At 38.2% G+C, this 24,983-nt stretch overlaps 1 protein-coding gene across 1 annotated transcript in view; it reads left to right on the forward strand.

Moving 5' to 3' along the window:
- RAB39A (RAB39A, member RAS oncogene family) overlaps positions 1 to 8,341 on the forward strand; it is a 28,711-nt gene extending 20,370 nt beyond the window's left edge. The window contains exon 2 of the mRNA XM_067750923.1: positions 947 to 8,341. Coding sequence (XP_067607024.1) covers positions 947 to 1,373 — 427 coding nt within the window. The 3' untranslated portion in view covers positions 1,374 to 8,341. The remainder of the gene's footprint in view (positions 1 to 946) is intronic.
- Positions 8,342 to 24,983: the final 16,642 nt, after the last annotated feature.

A 24,983-nucleotide genomic window follows, 5' to 3' on the forward strand; every position in this document is an offset into this window, starting at 1 on the left:
AGAGAAGTGCCTAAGAGAGGTAGAGGGGGAGAAGACAGTGACAGGGAAGGCTTCTTATATGACAGGATTTTTGAACTGACTCAAAGAAGAAATAGGAGTTTGCTGGCAAAAAAAAAGGGTAGAAGACATTCTAGGTAGAGAAGACAACATATGTAAAGGCAAAAATATAAAACAGTATAGCCTTGGCCCCTTGCCTCATGATTCAGTCAGGAAACAAATGGCACACTTGAAAGGTTAACTGAAAAAAGTTTAATGTAGTGACTTTCCAGAAATGCGGGCAAGGTCAAGGGCACCAATAAAGGATGGTGATGCATTCAGTAATAGCAACAGTGGGAAGCCATTAACGACCTGGCCAGATGGGGCAAGGAAAGGAAATGAGATTGCCAGAACCTGGTGAAAGCCATAGCCATGGGAGAGGGGCTACCCAACAGGAACCTTGATCAGAAGAGCCTAGATCGGTAGAGGCAAACAATCATAAGTACGCACATCTCAGATTCATATCCCACGTCTGAACAATTTCCTGTTTCTTGAATAGGTATAGCCCAGGACGAAACCTGTAACTGATATAACAAGTTTGCCCTTGTTTCTTCTTCCTTAACTGACATAAAGAGGAGCCTGTTGATTTAAATGATAGGGAGAGATTCTTAAGATCTGGTCTGCTGTGTAACCTCTGCCCCACACCAAATCTTTTTGTGTGCCTACTTTTAACCACAGTAATGTAATAATTATTCTATCAGATATTTTAAAATAAAAACAAGTAATTCTGAGTGTGAGATGACATGTAAGTGCTTATTTGTCTATTTTTAAATATCTAATGTCATTGGATGAAACTGGCTTGCATATTAGTTTCATAGAATTTTTTTGTTCACTTTGACACTTCATATTTGACTTATAAACTCTAGTTAAATCACATTAATTACAACCTTTTTTTCTATTTATTTTTCAGATCAATAACTCGATCTTATTACCGCAACTCGGTTGGTGGATTTTTAGTATTTGACATTACTAACCGACGATCTTTTGAACATGTGAAAGATTGGCTAGAAGAAGCAAAAATGCATGTACAGCCATTTCAGATTGTATTTCTGCTAGTGGGACATAAATGTGATTTAGCTTCACAACGTCAAGTTACAAGGGAAGAAGCTGAAAGACTGTCAGCAGACTGTGGTATGAAGTATATAGAAACCTCAGCAAAAGATGCTACAAATGTTGAGGAATCCTTCACTATCTTGACAAGAGACATATATGAGCTTATTAAAAGGGGAGAAATTTGTATTCAGGATGGCTGGGAAGGGGTTAGAAGTGGTTTCGTTCCAAATACTGTGCATTCTTCTGAGGAAGCAGTAAAACCCAGGAAAGAGTGCTTCTGCTGACTTCATACGTGCCAAAGAACTAAGAACAGATTGGGTGTCATTTCAGGATAAATACCGACATTAACAACAGAATGATGTGATGAAAGCATTTTAAAAAGTTATAAACCCATGCTAACACTATTTTGTAAGGTATTTGATTCAGAGCAATATGGTTACTTGTTAAACTACCAGATTGGTATTTTGCTAAATTATCAAGCAAAGCAGACGACTTTTTCTGGAAACTGGAGTATCTACATAATTGCCTCCATTCTCACTTTGTTAGCATATAACTGACCATAATATCCAAATATGTCAATATTACTCATTTTTCTTGACAGTTTGAAATGGATGTTTTGTGCATATATAATCTGATTGAAAAGATTTTACCAGGAATTACATTCTCTAGTGTTAATTAATTAATATTAAATAGTAAAGTGGATTTAAAAGTGTACTGTTTACTTACAAAGTAAACAATTACAGAGTTATTAACTAGGCCTAAAATAACAATTCCTTGTTTAAGGTACCAGGTTTTTAACCATTCTCTGAAATATTTATTCTCCCTTAATTTTGCCTGAACATGAGAAGATAAGTTTTATATTAATTTTTGTTCTCTGATTTATTGCTCCTGAAAATTTTATGTTTTATAATGATATCTAAGGATCCAAGCAAAAGGTTTTATTGCAAATATTTGTGAAAATAAAAACGAAGGATCACTATCAGCAAATGTTTTGTTGTTATAGTATACTGTCCTTATTTAGACAAGAAAAACTTAGCCATTTTGTCCAGATTTTCAAATGTGTTGGTATAAAGCTAGCATAGTATTCTTTTGTAATTAAAAAAAAAATTCTCTCTGTTTTATAGCTAGTCCCATCTCTATCATATTTGCCAAATATTGCTTATTTTACTGGTCTTTCTAAAAGAACGTTTTGGTTTTATTTGTCAAGTTTACTGCTTTTCTCCTCTATTTTTGACTTTTCTCTTGATTAATTTTGTCCTTCCACTCTTTTGGATTTACCTTGTTCTTTTTCTATGTCTACTGTCCATTTCCTGTAGCTTCAAGAGCCATTTTCAACAATTCAACGAGCTCTGCTGGTTGTGTCATGGTCACTTCATCATATGCCGTTAAAACTTAATCTCATACACTGGGTGAAGACTCAGCAGTCTTATTTTGCTTTCAAAATTGTTCTATGGCCTTAGATCCTTCTTCTTCTCTAAATTACCACTATCATCAGGGAAAATTCTACTGGGCCTCATGCTGCTTATAAGGCTTGCCTTTCCTGCAGTTTCATAATAAAAGAAAAAACATTTCCACCGTTTTTTTTGATGTTGATCGAAAATTTAGCAACACTTCTTTGCACTGTATTCAAATCCCGAAATATAAGCAAGCCTTCATGCATACGGGCCCACTGAAATGTCATAATTTTAAACTATGTATGACCTTGAACAATGTCCTTTCCAAATACTCTATGCTCCCCCTTTCTTCCTAGGTGTTCAGACTTTTTCATTCCTACAACATCTTTTACACATGGTCAATTTGTGTCATAAGCTCTTCCTCCCTTCCACTTCTGAGTATATATCCAAAGGAAACATCATCATTATTTGAAGAGATATCTGTACTCCCATGTTCGTTGTAGCATTATTCACAAGAGCCAAGGTATGGAAACAATCTAAGTGTCCATAGTAGATTATTGGATAAGGAAAATATGGTATATATATGCAATGGAATATTCTTCAACCTTAAAAAAGAAGAAAATCCTATCATTTAAGACAACATGGATAAAACTGGAGGACAGTATGCTAAGTGAAATAAGACAAAGACAAATAGTGCATGATGTCACTTATATGTGGACACTAAAAAAATAACTAAATAAATCAACTCTTCTTCCCTGGACATTTTCCTCAGCAGAATCTAGCAGCCTCTACTATGAGTCTCATCTTTTTTTTATTGTTTGTACAAGATCACAACCCCAGGGAACCTATGTATTTACGGATGTATATCTAGATTATAGTGTACTGTTGTTCGTTTTCTTTGCAATTCATTCCTTCCACTTCTGGCATCAGAACCTCATTTTTCCTTTGGAGAAGTCCTTGTGATTCAGGTAGGCGGTGTGTCTCCTCCCAAGGCTGTGTGACTTGGGCCTGGCTAGACACAGTGTTTTACATATACTCCATATGTCTTATGTACTTATTTCTCTATTTTCCATGCTTTTCCCTCAAAATTTTAGTGTATTTTTTAATTGACATTTGTAATACTTTCTTTTGTTTGACTAAGGTACTGTTAAACTGATCTTCTGAGTGCTTAATTTCAGCTTTTTTAATTCTAGAATTTTCCTTTGGTTGCATTTCACAGATAATTTTTGCTTAAATTGCATATGTTGTCCTTTTTGAATACATTAATCATAATTTTAAATAATAGTTTCATTGAGATATAATTTACTTTCCATATTATTTAAAGTGTACAATTTAATGTGTTATGCATCTACCACCACAATCAATTGTAAAACTTTCATCCACCCCCCCAAAGAAAAAGAATCTATTATAAGTCACTCACTCCCCCACTTCTCCAAACCCTAGGCAGCCACTAATATACTTTGTCTCTACAGATTTGCCTAATCTGGACATTGCATACAAATGGAATCATACAATTACTTAGCATGTTTTCAAGGTTCATCCATGTTGTAGCATGTATCAGTACTTGATTTCTTTTTATGGCTGAATAATATTCCATGGTGTGGATATTACTGTGTTTCATTTATCCATTCACAGTAAATGGCCATTTGGGTTAGTTCCACTTTGGGGCTCTTAAGAATAATGCTGCTGTGGTTGGATTTACGTGCAAGTTTTGTATGCAGGTCTAGATTTGTTTTTTAAATTTACAGACTATTTTGGAGCAGTTTCTGGTTTACAGAAAAATTAAGAAGAAAGGAGAGAGTTCTCATACCTCCTTACCTCTCTACCCAGTTTCCCCTATTACTAACATCTTAAATTAGCTTAATAAATTTGTTATAGTTAATGAACCAATATTGATACATTATTACTAACTAATGTCCATGCTTTACTTTAGACTTCACTCTTTGTTTCGTACATTATATGATTTTTGACAAATGTTCAATAACCTGTATCTACCATTACAGAACCACACACAGGAATTTCTCTGCCATTAAAATTCTGGGCTTCACCCATCCTTTTCTCCCTCCCCACAACCTCTGGCAACCACTGATCTTTTGATTGTCTCCACACTTTGCCTTTTCCTAAATTTCAAATAGCTGCAGTCATATAATATGCACGTAGCCTTTGCAGATTGCCTTTTTTTCACTTAGCAATATGCATTTAAGCTTCTTCCATGTCTTTTCATGGCTTCATAGCCTTTTCTTTTTATTGCTGAATGCTCTTCCTTTGTACGGATATACCATAGTTTGTTTATCCATTCACCTACTGAAAAACATCTTGGTTGATTTCAAGTTTTGGCAATTATGCAAGAAACTGTTATAAACATCCATGTGCAGGTTTTTATGCGGACATAACTTTTCAGTTCCTATGGGTAAATACCAAAGAGCATGATTACTAGATCACTGTATGGTAAAAGTACGTTTAGTTTTGTAAGAAAGTGCCAAGTATCCCGCTAGCTACAAATGAGAATTCCAATTGTTCTGCATCATCACCAACTTCGATATTTCAGTTTTTGGATTTTAGCCATTTGAATAGGTGTGTAGTGGTATCTCATTATTGTTCTAATTTAAAATTCACTGATGACATGGAATGTGTAGCATCTTTTCATACGCTTATTTGCCATGTGTATATTTTCTTTGTTTAATCATAGTTGTTTTGTTGTTTTTTTTTGTTTTTTGTTTTTTTGCGATACTCGGGCCTCTCACTTGTGGCCTCTCCCATTGCGGAGCACAGGCTCCAGACGCGCAGGCTCAGCGGCCATGGCTCACGGGCCTAGCCGCTCCGCGGCATGTGGGATATCTTCCTGGATCGGGGCACGAACTCGTGTCCCCTGCATCGGCAGGCAGACTCTCAACCACTGTGCCACCAGGGAAGCCCTTGTTGTTTTTTTAACCAAGGCCTGCTAACTCTTGTCCTCCTGTGTCTATTTATATTGTCTTTTTTCTTTCTTTTTTTTTTTTTGAGCTTTTGATCATTTCGTCTTTTTTCTGGTATGTCAAATTATTTTTTATATTAAAATTGGGTTCAACTTATTTTAGGAAACTATAAAGATACCTCCACATTCTGGATGTTGTTATCTTTCTCTTTAAAAGATTTACTTTTGCCCATGGCAGACAGTTACTATAGGGACTGGTAACCTTAGTCCATTCTCAGTTTGAGCTCTTTCAAAGCTGTTTTTCAGTCTGTGTGAAGGTTGGTCTATTTCTGTCTTGTCCTTCCTCTACGGGTGTTGCCCTTTGGGATTACCATGTGAACGTTTGGATTCTCCCTATTCCCAGCTACCCTTGTATTTGTTAGGCTTTAAATGTAATGGTTCCTGCAGCCCTTTGAGACTAAAGATACACTTAGCTTGTCATTTCATTAGTTGTTGCCTTTAGCTTGAGCTCTTGCCGTTTGGCTTCTGTGGTTAGTCTTTTGATCTCCTTGGCTTTTCAGCTCCTAGGCTGTAAGATTTGAATCAGCAAATGCCCGAAGGAGAAAAGCTGCACCAAATGTCTAGCTTGCGTTTGTGTTTCCCTTCTGTCCAGAACTTGGCCCACATGTCTTGGTGTCTCTCTAACATTCTGATGCCAGTGAACAGGTGTTTTCTTACTTTATCCAGGTTTTCTAAAATTTCTTTAGACTTCAACTGATCTTATGTTATTACTGAACTATCATCTCAATTACCCCTAGGAAGAAAATTTACAATTTTATGTTTTATTCTTTTATTTTCTATATTACCTCAGTTTCTGTAGAGACCTTTTACCTGATTGTTCAGTCTAGTTCTTGTGTTACCAGTAAGATGGAGATAAGGTGGAGGCTAAGAATATTGGCAACAAATCACTGATAAATGGTATGTCTCATCCTTTTTGTTTTTCCTCTCCTTATTTACTTTGGCAGCCTACATTTGCCTTTCTTCATTTGACCCAGTTGCCCAAATAAGGAACCCACTCTGGCAAAGACCTGACTTTACTCTCATAAATGTCTGCATATGAGGATTAGCTAGATGATGAACACCATGCCAAAGTTCTTTGTGTGAGACTTTTGCAAACTTTTGTTAGCCCTTTAGTTTGCCTCTTGCCAACACTGCTCAGATTATTAAGGTTTTCTAAGTTTCTGTAGGTCAAACCTCTCTACCTGCATACCAGATGAGCCCTTCTCTCTTTCCTGAGCTCATTTGTGGAAGGTTAGCCCTCGGTTTTTCTTTTTCCCCATCCAATCATAATTGTTCATGAATTCCAAAAAGCCCTCAAAGTACCTGTCGTCCCTTTCTCTCTTCTCTTTTTTATCAACACTGTTAAGTATTAACCATATATTTGCATACCTCTTTCTTACTTACAATGGAATATTGGAAGGCTCGATCATTAAAACTAGGACTCATACAACACTCTCCTCCAGGCCTAAACTTATGATATCCACTGTTTTTTTTAATAATATCTTATATGTATCTAAATTTATAATGATTTAGTTAATTCCTGAGTTATGTGACAATAAGGAATCAGTCAAATTAGCATGACAGAAGTGCAGCTTAGCTCTAGGGACCAGAATCAAGGACCACAAAAACCTGTTAACCAATAAGTTTCACTTATACTTTATGTTTAACAAGTGCTGAGGGTGAATGGGAAGTGAGGGAAAAGGAGTTTAACTCCATATCACAGAAACTTGCACTAAAATGAAGAGGAAAATGACTGAGTTCCTGGTTAAAGTCACTATAATGAGCTTAAATAAACAATAACAGCACATAAGAAAAACAAACACTATATGATAGGAACAATGGATAATTAATTACCAGATCAGGGAGGACAGATTACACTTGCTATGGGATTTCATTAAAGAAGGATTCCAAAAAGCACTGGCTTCTTCTGAGAAGACTTCTTAGAACATGTAGCATTTAAATTGAGTCTTGAACAAGTATATAGGAAGGAGAGCAGAGGGTAGGGAACAGGCCTTCCGGGCAGGGAACAGGCACAGTGTCAGGAATGGCGCAGAGGGCTTATGGAATAGGGAACAAAACTGGCTGAACACAAGAGTGCTACGTGTTGGGGAATATGGGGGAAAGGCTGGCTGAGGTGGGTTAAATGAAACATAATTTGACAGAAGAGAAAGTAGGTGGAAAGACACATGGAAGAATGTGGAAAGCCCCTGAAGATGGAGGTCAGCATAATAATATTAAGAAATCAGTGGTTCTTTGACACTATATGAATGTCTAGGTTTAAAAAATCAGGATAAACTACTGATATAATGATAGAATAAAAGAATAAACTACTGATATAATGATATGTGCCCAAATGCCAGATACCAAAGAATACACACTGTGTGTTTCCATGTATGTCATATATGGTGATAGAGGTCAGTTTCGGTGTTGCCCTGGGGGAGTATGGAACAGAAAGAAGTAACAGAGAACATTGTAGGGTGTTAGAAATATTTTATAATATCTTGACCTGGTGTTGGATACATGGGTGCATAGAGATGTAAAAATTCAGTTATTAGCAATGCAATTGGTGTTTATTGTTTGTATGCATACATTAAAAAAAACCCTCCAATACTTTAATTAGGCTGTCAGTTTTATGAAGTAAATTTTGGTCAAGGAATAGCCAAGGTAGTAATGCAGTAATAAGTTATAAATGTGCTCACTGTGCTCTAGAATGTCACGATTGGAATACAAGAAATATGTGTAGGAAAAAAGACAAATATTCAATATTGTTGGTTGAATGAGCTGAATAAATTAGATGACTCGCCTTTCAGTTTAAGAAGTTTGCCAGTGTTTGGATACCTTTGAACAAAGAAAAACTGGAAATAAAAATTTTATTAAGCATATGCTATGTATCAATTCCTGACTTATATTTTGACACATATAAACATGGGAAATATTGCACCTTGTAACTGAGACAATGAAGATGAGCGAGGTACCTGGTTTTGACAATAGAGGCTGAGAAAACAATCAGCTCATAATCGTAAGAAGTTTGAAGTCAGAGGAAAAGAATCAAGAGGAAATAGTGGTAAGTGCCAGGAGCTCCTGGAAACTACATAAGAGATGAAGACCCCAGAATTGTTGAGCTTTCTAAGAGGCCCAATGACTCAAGTAAAAACAGAAGGCTTAAAACTGAAACCTGGGGATATATGTATACATATAGCTGATTCACTTTGTTATACAGCAGAAACTAACACAACACTATAAAGCAATTATACTCCAGTAAAGATGTAAAAAAGAAAAACAAAAACTGAATCCTGCGAAGTAACAATTGTTAGGACAAATGGTAAAGAATTATAAGAAAAATAATCACATGCCTGTCCCAACACAGAAATATCCTAAGCTCCATCTCAGCATTTCTCCGATTGGCCTTTCACAAAATACAGTCCCATCAGCTGAATATAGGTTTGTCAAGTAAGTGTGACTAAGACTGAATTAAAAAAATTAAATCAATTCCTTCCTCCAAAACTTTTCAGAGTATATAATGTAACAAAGTGAAACTTCAATTTCATGTCGGGATATAGAGTACAGCTCTTCCCAAATGCTTTTGTCTTGTAACTACATTAACATCATCTAAAACCAGTGTTCCTCAGGACAGAGATTGTGAAACACTGCTCTCATCATGTAAGATAACAAGTCTTTCTCAAAATCCATTCTTCCTTCTGCCCTTTCTCATGTTGTCCCTGCTACCTGGAAGGTCCTCCTAAGCTCCACCTGCCAAAACCCTACCCATCTTTTAGGATCCAAGAGATAATAAAAGGCTTACATTACTAAAAGGCAGAGAAAGAAATCCCTTCCTAGCGATCTACATTTCCTTCCTAGGGAAAAGAAAAATTGTAAAGTATACCACAGTGACCTTAAATCTATGAATGTAACTGTGCTGTGTTACTTTGAGTTCTGTAAAAGTCAATGTGCTACAATATATATGTATATGAATGTTTGATCTCTTACAAGTAGAACTTGCTGATTACTTTCATCATGAGGGAGGTTAATGATTAAGGGAGCCATCATGTGTGGCTCAGCCCTTATACACAGGGAATATTAAAATTGGAAAGGTCCCTAGATATTAGCAAATCTATCCATCTCATATTCTAAGTAAGGAAACTGAGACCTTCATAGATTGGATATTTATATTAACAAAGAATAAGGAAATAAGATATTGGCAGATCTATCTTTTAGATTAAGAATTTTGAGATTTTTGTAGAATACTAGGACATTATGTCCACTGATATTGAGACAATGTGTTTCTTAGTCATCATTTTCTATTGCAGTGACCAAGCGAGGTGGTAGTAAGTAGTTGTACAAGGGCAAAAAGAAAACTTTAGAAACTCCCAATTTATATACACAAGGAAACCCATCATTCATGTTATTTAAGCTAACTGGATGCAGTTTATCAGCTACATTGAGGAATGGTGAAGTGAAGTGTCTATACAATTAACATGTTAGTTTGTGTCATGAGCTCCCTGTTGTTCAAGTGAGTTAATGGTTAGCACTCAACTAGGCACTTAGAGTCCATTATAAAACTGGACTAAATGTTTATCTGTGGCATCTTTATTCTTCTTTGGTGCCCTTAGGCAGAATTAGCTCTCTTATGTTTTGATAAATTCAAGTATTAAACAGGGCTAAGGTTTCACAAATTCTTTTGCCTAGACATGGGGGTAAGGAGGACCAATGAGCTGGAGTACTTCTAGATTTAAGAATGGTCAAATTGAGGAAGAAGAGTCTTATGCCAGAGGTGAAAGAAGACTAATTATAATTACCTATTTTTAAAAATTCCAACCCTTTTCAATGTTCTAAAATGATCATGAAGTACATGGGTATGCTAGGAAGTAAGGGAGTCAACCAAGAATATTCTGTAAGAGTTTGTGGATGGCAATAAAGTGGCAAGGAAGATAGAGAACATACTAGAAAAGGTTTTGGTTGGCCATAATAATGAAGTCAGAAGAAGAAGAATGACAGATGCAATGGGAAAGAGAAAGCAAGAATAGAGAAGCAAAAGAGAAAGTAGAAAAATGAGACAAATTTGGAGAAGGAAATGAGGGAGAAAACTGGGTGAAAGAAAGAGGGAAGCACTGATGGTAGACCAGATGACACTCAAAAATTAACATGATGCACATTTAAGATGTGCCAACAATGGCCACGGTCATTACCCTCAAATAATTGACAGTATGTGTTTCAAAGACATTTATAAATAGAAAATGCCATCAAACTAAGTGCCAGTGTAAAAGTATTCATGGAATTGTATGGGAGAATAAAACATCCCCCGTCAAAGAACCAAGGGCAAATCTTGAAGCACCCAGTAAAAGCCAATTCAAACAAAAAAGCTTTTCCACTTAAACTTGAAAAAGTTAAGTTCCCAAGAGACCCCCTACATCAAACACCGAAGCTTATTTGGCAGTAAAAACAATAACATTCACCGAACAACAAGAAATCTAGGGCTTCCCTGGTGGCGCAGTGGTTGAGAGTCCACCTGCCGATGCAGGGGACATGGGTTCGTGCCCCGGTCTGGGAAGATCCCACATGCCGCGGAGCAGCTAGGCCCATGAGCCATGACCACTGAGCCTGCGTGTCCGGAGCCTGTGCTGCACAACGGGAGAGGCCACAACAGTGAGAGGCCTGTGTACCACCAAAAAAAAAAAAAAAAGAAATCTAAAACAACAGTTGTTTTACCAAAAAAAAAAAAAAAAAGCAGCTAATTAGTGTCTTTTCTGTTTGAAAGAAGGGAGTGGGAAGTGGGCAGAAGACGTGATAGGACAGATAAAACGAAAAGGAAAAGGAAAATAAAAGTTTCCAGTTTGACAATCAAGCTGTCTTCTGCATCCATTTCATCTCAAGACCACCAAGCCAATGTGGAGGCTTTTTCCTCCTTTCCTTTTCTTTTCATGAGACTGATCACAACCAGCATTGCAGTGTCCATAGAATTAAGGAATGCTGTTGCCTACATGTGTGAATGAGCTGTGAGTAAAGTACTGAAGTAGAGGAGACCTAAATGGAAACGTCCTCATGAATGTCCATGTGGCTGAGCAGGAAGGTAACCTGTCATAGATGTGCTAAAGAATAGTTGGGTTTTATTTTATTTACTTTTCTCTGGACTGTGTTGAATGACTATCATCTACAAGTTCAGGCTACTTTCTGCTGAGGATTAATGCACTGGGAGAGCTGTGAGAAAAATGAGTAATAGAGCTGTCTTTTTCTTGCCTAGTTCACCTTACTTTCCCAAACTCAAAGTTTTCCCCTAACTCTTTCTCCTTTTTATTGTAGTAAAATGAACATAACACAAAATTCACAATTTTGATCATTTTACAACTCACTGTACCATTCAGTAAAATTTAGTACTGTCACAATGTTGTGCAACTATCACCACTGCCTGGTTGCAAAACATTTTCATCACCCCAAAAGGAAACCTACACCCATTTTAAGCAGTCATTCCCTATTTCCCTCTCTTCCAAACCCCTGGCAACCACTAATATATAATATTTTCTGTTTCTATGGATTTGCCACTGCTGGAGATTTCATACAAATGGAACCATACAATATGAGGCCTTTCGTGTCTGACTTCTTTCACTTACTTGCATCCACGATGTAGCATGTATCAGTAATCCATTCACTTTTATGGCTGAATTCCCTGATCCTGTTTTCTTCATACTGTTTGAATACAAACTTAAAAATATGTTGAGAATGAAGCTCTGTTTTAACGGCACATCTATTAGGCCAATTCTTTAAAGAAGGTGAAAATGGAGATATTGTTGTGAAATGATAGTCGTTGAGAAGCCTCAGCCAATTTGATAATGGAAAGTTTGGGAAATGTTGCAAAAAATTATCTGCTTTATATTAAAAGCCTTTTAAACCAGGATTCAGGAGGTCGTCTTTTTCTTGCAGGTAATGTAAATGAGTCAGAAGAAAATAACTGCCCTTTAAAACAGATTTTGAAAGGATTCTATTTATTCTTAATAGACAAATGGGAGTACAGGTTGTTCATATCCAATATGGACTCCCTGTCCAAACACTGCTTATCATTCTAGCCACCACTATCGAATTATATTTCTTGAGAGTAATGCAGCTTAATTCCTGCATATTACTTTTTAAAATTCATCTATTAAATCCATTAATACAGTATAAACAAGAGAAGTTCATGTTTCAGTGCAGTTCAAATATCAGGTATCAGGAACCCCCCAGTAAGAAAAAGAATCCTATATTTCTTGCCAGAATGTGGTCAGCTCTGGGGTGCTTTGCTAGCTGAAAAACACTTTTATTGTTAAAAGGATAGAGCTTGTTTAAGAGGGGTGAGAGCCAAAACATTTTAAGTACTTGTATGTGTGTAGAACAGTGCTAGGCTATCTCACACACTGTATCAGTCAAGGCTCACTATTTTACATATCTGAAAAGCGAAGTTAAAAGTGTTGTAGTAACTTACTAAAAGGCACAGAACCAGTAAATTCGAGCAAGAATTCAATCCCCAAACTGTCACACTGAACTTTGAGCTAATACTTGAGATTAATAAAAATAGCACTAAATTAAAAGTTCAGAGATATTTTTTATTTCATACTCTTTCACTAACGCTCTTTGGAGATCAATCATTTCACAATGATTGATTTCACAATCATTTCACAATTAGTTTTCACAACTATAATAGTTGGAAGCTTGACTAGATGATCTCTACGTAGTCTTCCAGTTCTAAAATGTTCCACTAACTTGGATTCCTAAAATAATTGCCCTTGCAATATATGCATGCTGCCACCAAGTAACGGAAGAGAGTACTAGTTGCCTTTTTATCCCTAATGGGGAGTGCATTTTGACATCAGACATCCGTCAATCGTACAGCCTGTTATTATAACTATAAAATAACAAAATAATCTGGTATTATTTCCTGTAAAGCAGAAGCTTTACATTGTGTCTGTGAATCGTATCAGAATCACCTGTAGGTTTTTAAACATAGAGGAAATGCAGAACCCATTGAAAGAGAATCTTCAGAGATGGGACTTGGGCATCTGGATTTTTGGGCTCTCATCATTTGTGTATTTTATTTTTTGCCTATGTACAATATTTGTCACATCCTCTTGAATCTTTAACAATTTCTTTTTGTCTTAAAATTTTAGAATATTCCATAATCTTCATGGACGTTTCATAAGGCATTATCTGTTATGTTTATTCAGTCTTGTGCTTCTCCTGGTTAAGACTTCTTATTTTCTTTCTTTCTTTCTTTCTTTCTTTTTGGGTCCTGCCTCATGGCTTGCAGCTTCTTAGTTCCTGACCGGGGATTGAACCCCAGGCCCCAAGCAGTGAAAGCGCCAAGTCCTAACCACTGAACCACCAGGGAATTCCCAAGACTTCTTTTTTAAATGACTTTTTTTCCCATTCTAATTCATTCCTGGGATCACTTTCATGTTTGAGCATTAAGCCAACCTTGCATTACTAGAATATAGCCACTTTGATTGTGATATATTACTCTTTTGCATACCATGGATACAGTTTGTGCTTTTGTTTACACATTTTGCATGCATGTTCAAAGGAGAAACTGGCCTGTGATTCTATTCTTGTAATATTCTTTTTAGTTTTCATCTGAAGCTTATGTTGGGCTTATAAAAATTTGGAGCAATATATCCTTTTCTGTTTCCCGGAAGATTTTTATGTAAGATTACCGCTATTTCTTCCCTAAATATTTGGAAGAACTTAATTGGAGAGCCATTTATCCCTGGAAATCATTTTATGTAAAAGTACTTAAGTATACAAACAATTTTCTGAGTAGATATAGATTTTTTAGATATTTTTTCTTCTTGGGTTAGTCTTGTTAGGTTGCATGTTTTAAGAATGTGTAATTTTGGATAAATTTTCAAATTTATAAATATAAAATTATCATAATTTTAACAGCTTTATTGGGATGTAATTTACATACCATAATTTCAACACTTTAATGTATACAATTCAGTGGTTCTTAGTGTAACCACTAAAAGACGTGTGTAACCATCACAACAATCCAATTGTAGATTTTTGTCCCCCCACAAAAAAATCCACTAAACATTAACAAGGTTTTTTCATTCTCCTCAACCCTCTCAGCCCTAGGCAACCACTCATCTCCTTTCTGTCTCTACAGATTTGCTATTCTGGGCATTTCATATAAATGGGACCATATAATATGTGATCTTTTGTGAGTGGCTGCTTTTACTTTACATAATGCTTTCATGGTTCATCCATGTTGTAACATGGATCAATATTTCATTCCTTTTTATAGCTGAATGCTATTCTATTGTACGGTATTCCACATTTCGTTTATTCATTTGTCAGATTGACACTTGAATTTTTTCCACCTTTTGTTTTTAGAAATATGCTTCTGTGAGCATTCACGTACAAGCCTTTGTGCAGACAGAAGTTTTTATTTCTCTTAGGTATATATTTAGTAGTGAAACTGCTGGGTCGTAGGGTAACTATGTGTAACACTTGGAGGGACTGTCAAGCTGTTTTGTAAAATGGCCACACCATTTGATATTCCCACCAGCAATGTATGTGGGTTTCAATCTCTTGTCTTATAGCCTAGCATGTCATCTATGCTGGAAAACGTTTCACATGTAGTTGAGAAGGATGAGTATTTTACTGTTCGGTTGAGTGCTCTGTAGACATTTATTAGGTCTTGATAATTCATAGTGTTGTCCAATTCTTCTAAATCCTTATTGATCTTCTGCCTAATTGTTCTATCCATAATTGACCGTGGAGCACTGAAGCCTCTACCTAATGTGGAATTATCTATTTCTTCCTTCAATTCTTCATGTATTTGGTATTTTCTTCTTCATGTATTTTGGTTTTATCTTATTCAGGGCACATATAATTTTTGTGTCTTCCCTTTTTTATCATAAAATGTCCCTTTTCATATCTAGTAATTTTTTGTTTGTTTTAAAGTCTATTTTTTCTGGTATTTGTAGAGCCACTTCAGCATTCTTATGGTTGCTATTTGCATGATGTATGTTTTTTCATCCTTTTACTTTGTTCACATTAGACCTTTGAATCCAAGGAGTGTCTCCTGTAGAAAACATTTTTTTAAACCCAGTTTGACAATATATGCCTTTTGATTGTATTGTTTATTACATTTAGTTTTTATTATTGATATGGTAGAATTTATTTATGTCTAACATTTTACCTTTGGTTTTCTACATGTCTCATTTTTTTTTGTTACTCTTGTTGTTCCTCCATTTTCCTTTTATATTAAGTGGATATTTTCTACTGTAACATTTAATTCCTTTAATGATTTTTAACCACATTTTCTGAGTAATGGCTGCTCTAGGGATTATGTAATACATCTTCTCACAATCTCTTCAGCTTTATACTAGCTTTATTCCAGTGAGAAACAGAAACTGTACTTTTATAGAGCTGTATTACTTTCCCTCTTTTTTGTTTTTATTACATTTATATATGTTACATACTTAACAAAATATTATTATAATTATTACTTCACACAAGCTTATCTTTTAAAGGAGCTTAGAGAAGAAAGTAGAGCAAATAACTATTCATAGAGTTTGTTGGGTTAATCTATTTATTTAGCATTTATGGCTCTCTTTCTGTCTTTCTGCGGATTCAGGTTATCATGCAGTGTCATTTTTATTCTAATACAGCTTTGTTCTCACTGCCTTCTTTGTGCCATATCATCAAATATATGATATTTCTTTATGTTATATACAGGGCAATCCAAATATAGTCATATTGTTTATGCACTTACTTTTTAAATTAGTTAAGAGGAGAAAGGAGAAGAAATTTGAAATTACATTATCTTTTATAATTCCCTACACAACTGCTCTAGTCAGCATTGTTTTGTTTTTATGGCTTGAGTTACTGCTTGCTATCGTTTGAAGAACTTCCACTAGTATTTCTTGTGATGCCCATCTGCTAACAATGAATTCATTCAGTTTCTGTTTCTGTTTCTGTGTTATGGTACAGTATTGATAATAAGTTGTGGACTGGTAGGAAAAACTAAAATGTGATGTACTGTATGATGTATGTTTTACTGAGGTGGCTTTGTCAAATTCTAATGATTTATCATAGAAATCACCTAAAGCTAGCATCACAATTCTCCAGGAATGTTCTGTAGAATGCTGATGCTAATGATGAATATGTGAATCCTAAATCTTTCATTTGTATTGACCTTATCATCATTAACTCTTCTCCCAACAATGCCATAACTAGAGTTGACTTCTAAAGTGTACCTTCCTCTTTTCCCATAGAAATTGTCCCACAATTTCAAAAAGTGCTCAAAGGTGAAAAAGTGCACACAACGTTTATCACGTTTGCAAATGCCAATGAACACTGTCCAAAATGCAATATTCTTCTGTGAGAGCACCCAACTTTAAACAAATACACATATTCTAAATACAACTTAGATCTGTGACATGTTTTGACCAATGAAGTCTGAGCAGACATGATGGCCTTAAATGAGCAGCAAAGGGCTTAAATGGGCTTGTGCGGTTGGGCTCACCTCTTATGTTTCACTGAATTTTGTGAGAAGACAGGGCCTGGGAGTTGTGGCCTCACAGTTGGGCTCCAGAGGAAGATGTGTGGGACAGACCTCAAACTGACCCAAAACACAGAGCAAAAGCAGCCATCTAGAGGTCTAAAAGAGAGCCACTGCAGCTAACCCATAGGTCTAAGAAAAACAAATTCTTGTTTATGTAACTGAGTTTTGGGGCAATTTGTTCCAAAGCATTATCACAGCAAGAGCTGACTAATACAACATCCTCCAAAGCTTTGTTATGTACATGGCTGCCACCATGCCTACATGTAAGGCAACTGTGTACTCAAATTTTGAGAATTATTGAACTGTTGGTGCCTCTCCAACACAATGTACATGGCTAAAGTTTCCCCAAATAACGTCACTAATATACCGCAAAGATCTCTATAAACTTTTATTAAATGTAATGCAAAGTTCTTTCTATTCATTTTCTGCTTCTACGTAGTTAAAATGCTTTTTATGAATCTAAAGGGTGGAAAATTCGAACGAAACATCTTTGTGGATAGCTGTTATTCACAAAGGAAAATTAAAAACAAAATAGGCATTTCACTGAGTATAGAGCACTGATGCCCCTAGTGCCTCTAAATGTCAAGTGGACAAAGGCACTTAATAAATATTGAATCCTGCTCTCTCCACTTGAGAGGGAGAGCAAGCTATTCTAAAGTGGTGGAAGGATGCTCTTAGCAGCTATTTGCAACACTCTTTGAGCTTGGACACTGTGTAGCTACGAAGAAACCTTTTGTCTAAGGAAACTAACTAAAGAAACTTGAAAGTGGAAAGAGAAAGAATGAGAGAATAAATACCCTTCTCATGGTGACTCATTCACTTATTCATTCATTTACCAAACATTTACTATGTGTATAACACTGTGCTAAGAACTGCACAGAACACAGAGATGTACCCCTGTTCTCAGGGAGGTTAGATACCACAGAGGGAGATAAGATGTAGATGGCTTATGGCAGTTCCACATACGTCTTGTTAAACTGTTTACAAGTTAAGGGGAGAGAAGGGATCCATATCTTGCTTGGATTCTCAGTGAAGTTTTCCCAGAGAAAACTGGGAAGATAGATTGACTAGGGAAAAAAAACTAACGTCATAGGTAGATATGAAAGGGAGCAAAGATGCAGAGACAATTAGACCCAGTTATTTCCTAAAAAGTCTAGAAAGTGAAAATAAAGCCAAATTATGGAGGGACTTGAAGGTCAATCTTAAGAGTCTGGCTGTATTGTGATGACAATGGGTGTCATGGACGGTTTGGAAGAGGGCAATGGCATAATCCAAGAACCTTGGGAGGTGTAATAGAGGTTGTAGGGAGGAACATAGGAAGACATGCTATTCTCCGAAGCAATCATCGTAACCCAGGTGTAAAATAATAAATGGTAGAATCGGAGTAATGGCAACACAGATTGAAGGGAGGAGTAAAGAGACACTATAAAGAAAAACTGTCAGGACTTGGTCATTGACTGGATACATTCATTTCTCCATTTAACAAAGGTTATCAGTAACTTTGCTAGCCGCTGGGGATGCAAGAGTAAGCAAAACAGACATGATCTCTTTCTTACGGACCATATGGTAAACACCTATCTAAAACTGAATGTGAAATGTAATGAAGGCTATAAGCGAGAGGTACCTGGTGTTATGTGAGCTATGGTAGGGGGATGTGATGAGTTGAGTAGGTAAGGGGATACTTTTTTGACAAAGTGACACAGGAGAAGAGATGAGAAGGATGAGGAGGCATTAATCAGTTGCAAACTAAACAGAAGGACATTTCACGCAGAGGGCCAGCAGGGGCAATGTGCCGTTGTAAGTATGCAGGCCTGAAAGGAGGCCACTGTGGGCTGGATGATTGAGGAAGGACGTGTAAGACAAGGCTGCAGAGATCATGCTCCATCATGCCGAGGGGATGCCCTGCCCTGCAGACTAGCGCACCCAGAGTGCCAGTGCACAACAAGATAAGAAGCTTGCTCTAGAATGCAAGTCAACACCCTGCTTCGTTCATCAAGAAAGTCTTGCCTGTTAAACCAAACAGTATATCTAGTGGACATATGATTTACATTGTGAAGCAACCACCTTATCTTACAGAATGGCAACAGTTCTCCACCGGCAGCCAGGCTGTGACTCCACATTTTAGACCACTGTAAAGAGGTGTGTCTTTATCCTAAGAGCAATGGACAGTCACAGAAGGATTTGAAGAGGAGGTGGTGGTGCCTGCGTCATGGAACATGGATTGGAAGGCAGCCAGAGTCAGCAGAAAGATGACGAGGAAGTGTGTGTCTGAACCCTTACTTTCCTGGTGAAAGAAGAGGTATCCTCTTCAGGTGAGAGAGCAAGGACACAGAACAGAGTCTAGTGGGACATGAAAAGAGTGGAGAAAGAGTCATTCTTAACAGCCATAAGTAAGGGAGTAGAAAAAAGAAATGGTCACCACATGTCAGTTAAAATAAGACAGGCTATGTTGTTGACATAGCTCTGTGACTGCATCTAACAAAACGCATTGCTCTGAAAGCAGGTCCAGAGAAGACGAATGTTAGAGATGAGCAAAAAACATCTCCACTGAGGTTCCATGGGAAGGTAAAATGGCTTGGCAGTCTAGGTATAATGTTGTCATGATGGACCAGCAGTCAAGTACAGGGAATCAGAGGTAAAATGATAAACTGTATTCTAGTCAAACTTACACTCACCAGAGCCTGGAAGGAGGAGAGCCCGTGTCTTGTACTGCCCAATAGCCATGTCCCTCCCAGGTCAGGTCCCTGCAGCAAAGCCCAGGCATTTTGTCTTGGGCCGGGCATGCACCTGGCTTGTCAGAGGGTCCCAGAGGTGCTGTGGGGAGGCAGCTTTTGCTCACCATGTTCAGGGAAGCTAGAACACACCAGATAATGAAAGGAGAACCAAAGCCACTATTAAGACATAATTCAATGTAAGGAGGGAAGAGATGATCAGGCAAGCCTTGAGTGCCAGACAGAAAATAGGGAAGCTCGAGGAAAGCACATTTTAAGTTAATCTGTTACATGATTAATTAATATGATAAAGCTTCCCTGAGCTTCATCTGTGGGCAGTAGCCACAAGGTGCTAGTAATGACTTATATGGAGAATAGACGAGAAAGTTCCAGGAGTCATTAATCAGCACTTCCTCTGTACCAACACTGTGCTAGGCATAGGGAATATAAGGATGAATGAGACACGGTGCCTGCCTTCAAAAGGCTTAGAGTCTATGGAAGGAAAACTATCTAAAAGGATGCTTATCATTGGGGACACTAAGTATTATGATACAGGGATGTCAGGGAGCAGAGTAGTGAGGCACTAAAGAAGCAGCAGAGGGGCTTCCCTGGTGGCGCAGTGGTTGAGAGTCCGCCTGCCAATGCAGGGGACACGGGTTCGTGCCCCGGTCCGGGAAGATCCCACATGCCGCGGAGCGGCTGGGCCCGTGAGCCATGGCCGCTGAGCCTGCGCATCCGGAGCCTGTGCTCCGCAACAGGAGAGGCCACAACAGTGAGGGGCCCGCGTACCGCAAAAAAAAAAAAAAGAAGCAGGGGAGGAGAGATGAGGGTTAGGGAAAGAAGGGCTCCTAGGGAAGCTGGCCCCCAACCTGAGACTGGGAAAGAAGCAGATGTCAGCTTACTGAAGAGCAAGCAGAAGAGGAGGGTCTTAAGTAAAGAAGCAGCATCTGTAAAGGCCCAGGCAGGAATGATGGAACATCAAAAACTACAAGCTGGTCCACATGTCTAGAGAAGACATTCAGGAAGGAATGCAGCCAGAAGGCAGACAAAAGAGGTAGTCCAATCGTGAAGGAGCTCATATGCCAAGCTGAGGAACACAGATCTGACGCTGAGGACAATGAGAAATATGCAGCTTTCCAGGAGGCAGTTTGATGTATGGAGACAGCTATCTTTTTTAGAAGACATCACCCTGGAGGCGGGAAGTTAAGCCTGAACAGGAAATAAGATCACCCAGAGAAACTGTGAAATGTCCGAAGGGGTGGACGCTGAGGATGGGAAACTAAAGAACACCTACATTGAAACTGGGTAAGCAAGAGACACCCAAGAGTGAGACTGAGAAGAAGGAAGTAGAGAGGGATAAAAACAATAACTTACTTGATGGAAAACACAGAAGAGGGAGCTTTAAGAAGACAGGAGACAACTACATTAAGTGATGCTGGAGACTAAAACAAATGGATATAGCAACACAGAAATCATACTCAGAAGGATTACCACTCTCACCACTTACATTCAACATAGTTTTGGAGGTCCTAGCTGCAGCAATCAGAGAAGAAAAAGAAATAAAAGGAATCCAAATTGGAAAGGAAGAAGTAAAACTGTCCCTATTTGCAGATGACATGATACTACACAAAGAAAATCCCAAAGAGCCACCAGAAAACTACTAGAGCTCATCAATGAATTTGGTAAAGTTGCAGAATACAAAATTAATACTTAGAAATCTGTTGAATTTCTATACACTAACAATGAACTATCAGAAAGAGAAATTAAGGAAACAATCCCACTTACCATTGCATCAAAAACAATAAAACACCTAGGAATAAACCTACCTAAGGAGGCAAAAGACCTGAACTCCAAAAACTATAAGACACTAATAAAAGAAATTGAAGGTAACACAAACAGATGGAAAGATATTCCATGTTCTTGGATTGGAAGAATCAATATTGTTAACATGACCGTACTTCCCAAGGCAATCTATAGATTCAATGCAATCCTTATCAAAATGCCAATGGTGGGGCTTCCCTCGTGGCGCAGTGGTTGAGAGTCCGCCTGCCGATTCAGGGGACACGGGTTCGTGTCCTGGTCCGGGAAAATCCCACATGCCGCGGAGCGGCTGGGCCCGTGAGCCATGGCTGCTGGGCCTGCGCGTCCGGAGCCTGTGCTCTGCAATGGGAGAGGCCACAGCGGTGAGAGGCCCGCGTACCGCAAAAAAAAAAAAATGCCAATGGCATTTTTCACAGAACTAGAACAAAAAATTTTTTGAATTTGTATGGAAGCACCAAAGACCCCGAATAGCCAAAACAATCTTGAGAAAGAAGAACAGAGCTGGAGGAACCATGCTCTGATTTCAGACTATACTACAAAGTTACAGTTATCAAAACAGTATGGTCCTGGCACAAAAACAGACATATAGATCAATGGAACAGGATAGAAAACCCAGAAATAACCCACACACTTATGCCAATATACGACAAAGAGGGCAAAATTATGCAATGAAGAAAAGACAGTTTCTTCAATGAGTGGTGCTGGGAAAACTGGACAGCTACACGTACAAGAATGAAATTAGAACATTCTCTAACACCATATACAAAAATAAACTCAAAATGGATTAAAGAGCTAAACGTAGGACTGGGTACGATAAAACTCCTAGAAGATAACATAGGCAGAACACTCTTTGATATAAATCACAGCAATATTTTTTTGGATCCATCTCCTCAAGTAAAGGAAATGAAAGCAAAAATAAACAAATGGGACCTAATTAAAGTTAAAAGCTTTTGCAAGCAAAGGAAATTATAAACAAAATGAAAAGACAACCTACTGAATGGGAGAAAATATTTGCAATGGATAGGATCAATAAGGGATTAATATCCAACATATATAAACAGCTCATAAAACTCAACATCAAAAAAACTAACAACCCGATTAAAAAATGGGCAGAAGAACTGAATTGACATTTTTCCAAAGAGGAAATGCAGATGGCCAATGGGCACATGAAAAGATGCTCAACACTGCTAATCATCAGGGAAATGTAAATCAAAACTACACTGAGGTATCACCTCACTCCTGTCAGAATGGCTATCATCAAGAAGAGCACAAACAACAAATGTGGGCAAGGATGTAGAGAAAAGGGAACCCTGGTACAGTGTTGGTAGGAATGTAAGTTGGTGTAGCCACTGTGGAAAACAGTATGGAGGGTTCTCAAAAAACTAAAAATAGAACTACCACATGACCCCGCAAGTCCACTCCTGGGTATATATCCGAAAAAAACAAAAACACTCATTTGAAAAGATACATGCACCCCAATGTTCGCAGCAGCAGTATTTACAATTGTCAAGATATGGAAGCAACCTAAGTTTCATCAAGAGATGAACAGGTAAAGAAAATGTGGTACATATAACCAATGGCATACTACGCAGCCATAAAAAAGAATGAAATTTTGCCACTTGCAGCGACATAGACGGACTTGGAAGGCATTATGCTAAGTGAAATAAGTCAAAGAAAAACAAATACTGTAGGATATCACCTATATATGGAATATAAAAAATACAACAAACTACTGAATATAATAAAAAAGGAGACTCACAGATATAGACAACAAACTAATGGTTGCCAGTGTGGAGGGGGAGGAGGGGGCAATACAGGGGTGGGGAAGTGAGAGATGTAAACTACTGGGTATATGATAGGCTCAAGGATGTATTGTAGAACACAGGGAATATAGCCAAAATTTTGCAATAAATGTAAAGTAACCTTTAAAAATTATATAAAATTTTTTTCAAACAGAAATTATACTGATAATTGGAAACAATTTAAATGTCCATCAACAGGAAAATACACATATAAATTATTGTATTTCCCTACATGGGAATCCTACATAGCAAGGAAAGTACATGAACTACACAGATCTTTACGTGTCAGCATGGATGAACCGAGCAAAGATAACACTAAATAAAGCAAGTAACAAGAGAAAACGTAGTACAATACTATATGCTGTTTAAGAATACTTAAAAATGTTGCCTAAATATAAAGACATCCATGGCAGTGATGGAGACCAAGTTCAGAAGAGTGGTTACCCAGGGTCAGCTGGGGAGTAGCTGTGTTTGGGAAAGTTGTCACACCAGGCTCTTCAACAGGAATGGTAATGGTTCACTTCACACGCTGACTGGAGGACGGAGGAGTGTCTGCGATATTATAATGTGACCACGCTGCATGTAAAAGCCATTGCTGACCACATCTAGGGGATCTGATGCGGGGGAGCTGGTAGTGGGTGGAGGCATCCAGAAGGTGGCGGTAGAAGAGGAACGTTGTACACGTAACGCCTAAGGCCTGACCAGAGGACGACCACTGTTCTAGAAACTGGATACAAGTCCAACTTCTACGGCCAATGTTAAAAGACAAACTGAGGCATATTTAAAATTTTAAGTGTTTATTTGAGCAAAAATAGATTCAATTCAGGCACCACCAAAGCGGAAGTGGTGAGGAGCACTCCAGCCACAGGAGCTGCAGAGATTTTTATTTTAAAAGGGCAGAAGCAAAGCAAGGAAATTACTGACTTGCTATAGCTTTAAAGCCTAGTTGGTGGTTTGTGACTGGTTGTCCTCAGCGGTGTTCCTCACCCTGAGGCGTTGACAGGCTTAGATTTTGGTTGGTTTACGTAGGTGGCTGCATCACTGGAGCTACCACAGGCTAACGGCCTCCTTGCAGGGTTAATTTACTAACACCAGTCGTCTGAGTCCTTCCTCTTACTCAGTCACTTCACTTCCTATGCCTCAGTTTCTCTTCTGTAAAGTGGATATTCAGTAGTAAATTCTCTGTGGAGGTGTCAGTACAAAACAAAGTGATTATTAGTAACCACGATCATGTCCTGAATGCATGGAACATGTCACCGTTTGCCAACCACCGTGTCAAGTCAGTAGAAACTACAGAAATTAAGAGCTCTCCGCAGAAATTCACACAGCCGTGCACCAGGTAACGGACCACAGGCAGACGTTCATTCAACTTTTCACGTGTCCCTCACAGAGTGCACGCTCTCTCCTGGGCGGGGCGAGCACAGACACTTATCGGGAGTTTAACTACTTTTAAAATGCGCTGATACAACCATGTCTCACTTTTGTTTGGATGAGTCAGCAAACGCTTTTTGGAAACCCCAAATTCTCCACACCTCCTACCTGTCGCACCGCCCTAGTCTCGGAGCTCCCGCCCCTGCTCCTCAGGCCGCGTCCCCTTGGGAGGCGGGGCTGCGTGGGGACGCACGGCGAGTTCGCTGACGTCCTCGAGCCCCGCCCCCACGGGGCCGCACGCCGGCTTCA

This window comes from Pseudorca crassidens, chromosome 9, assembly GCF_039906515.1.
Source record: "Pseudorca crassidens isolate mPseCra1 chromosome 9, mPseCra1.hap1, whole genome shotgun sequence".
Lineage (NCBI taxonomy): Eukaryota > Metazoa > Chordata > Mammalia > Artiodactyla > Delphinidae > Pseudorca > Pseudorca crassidens.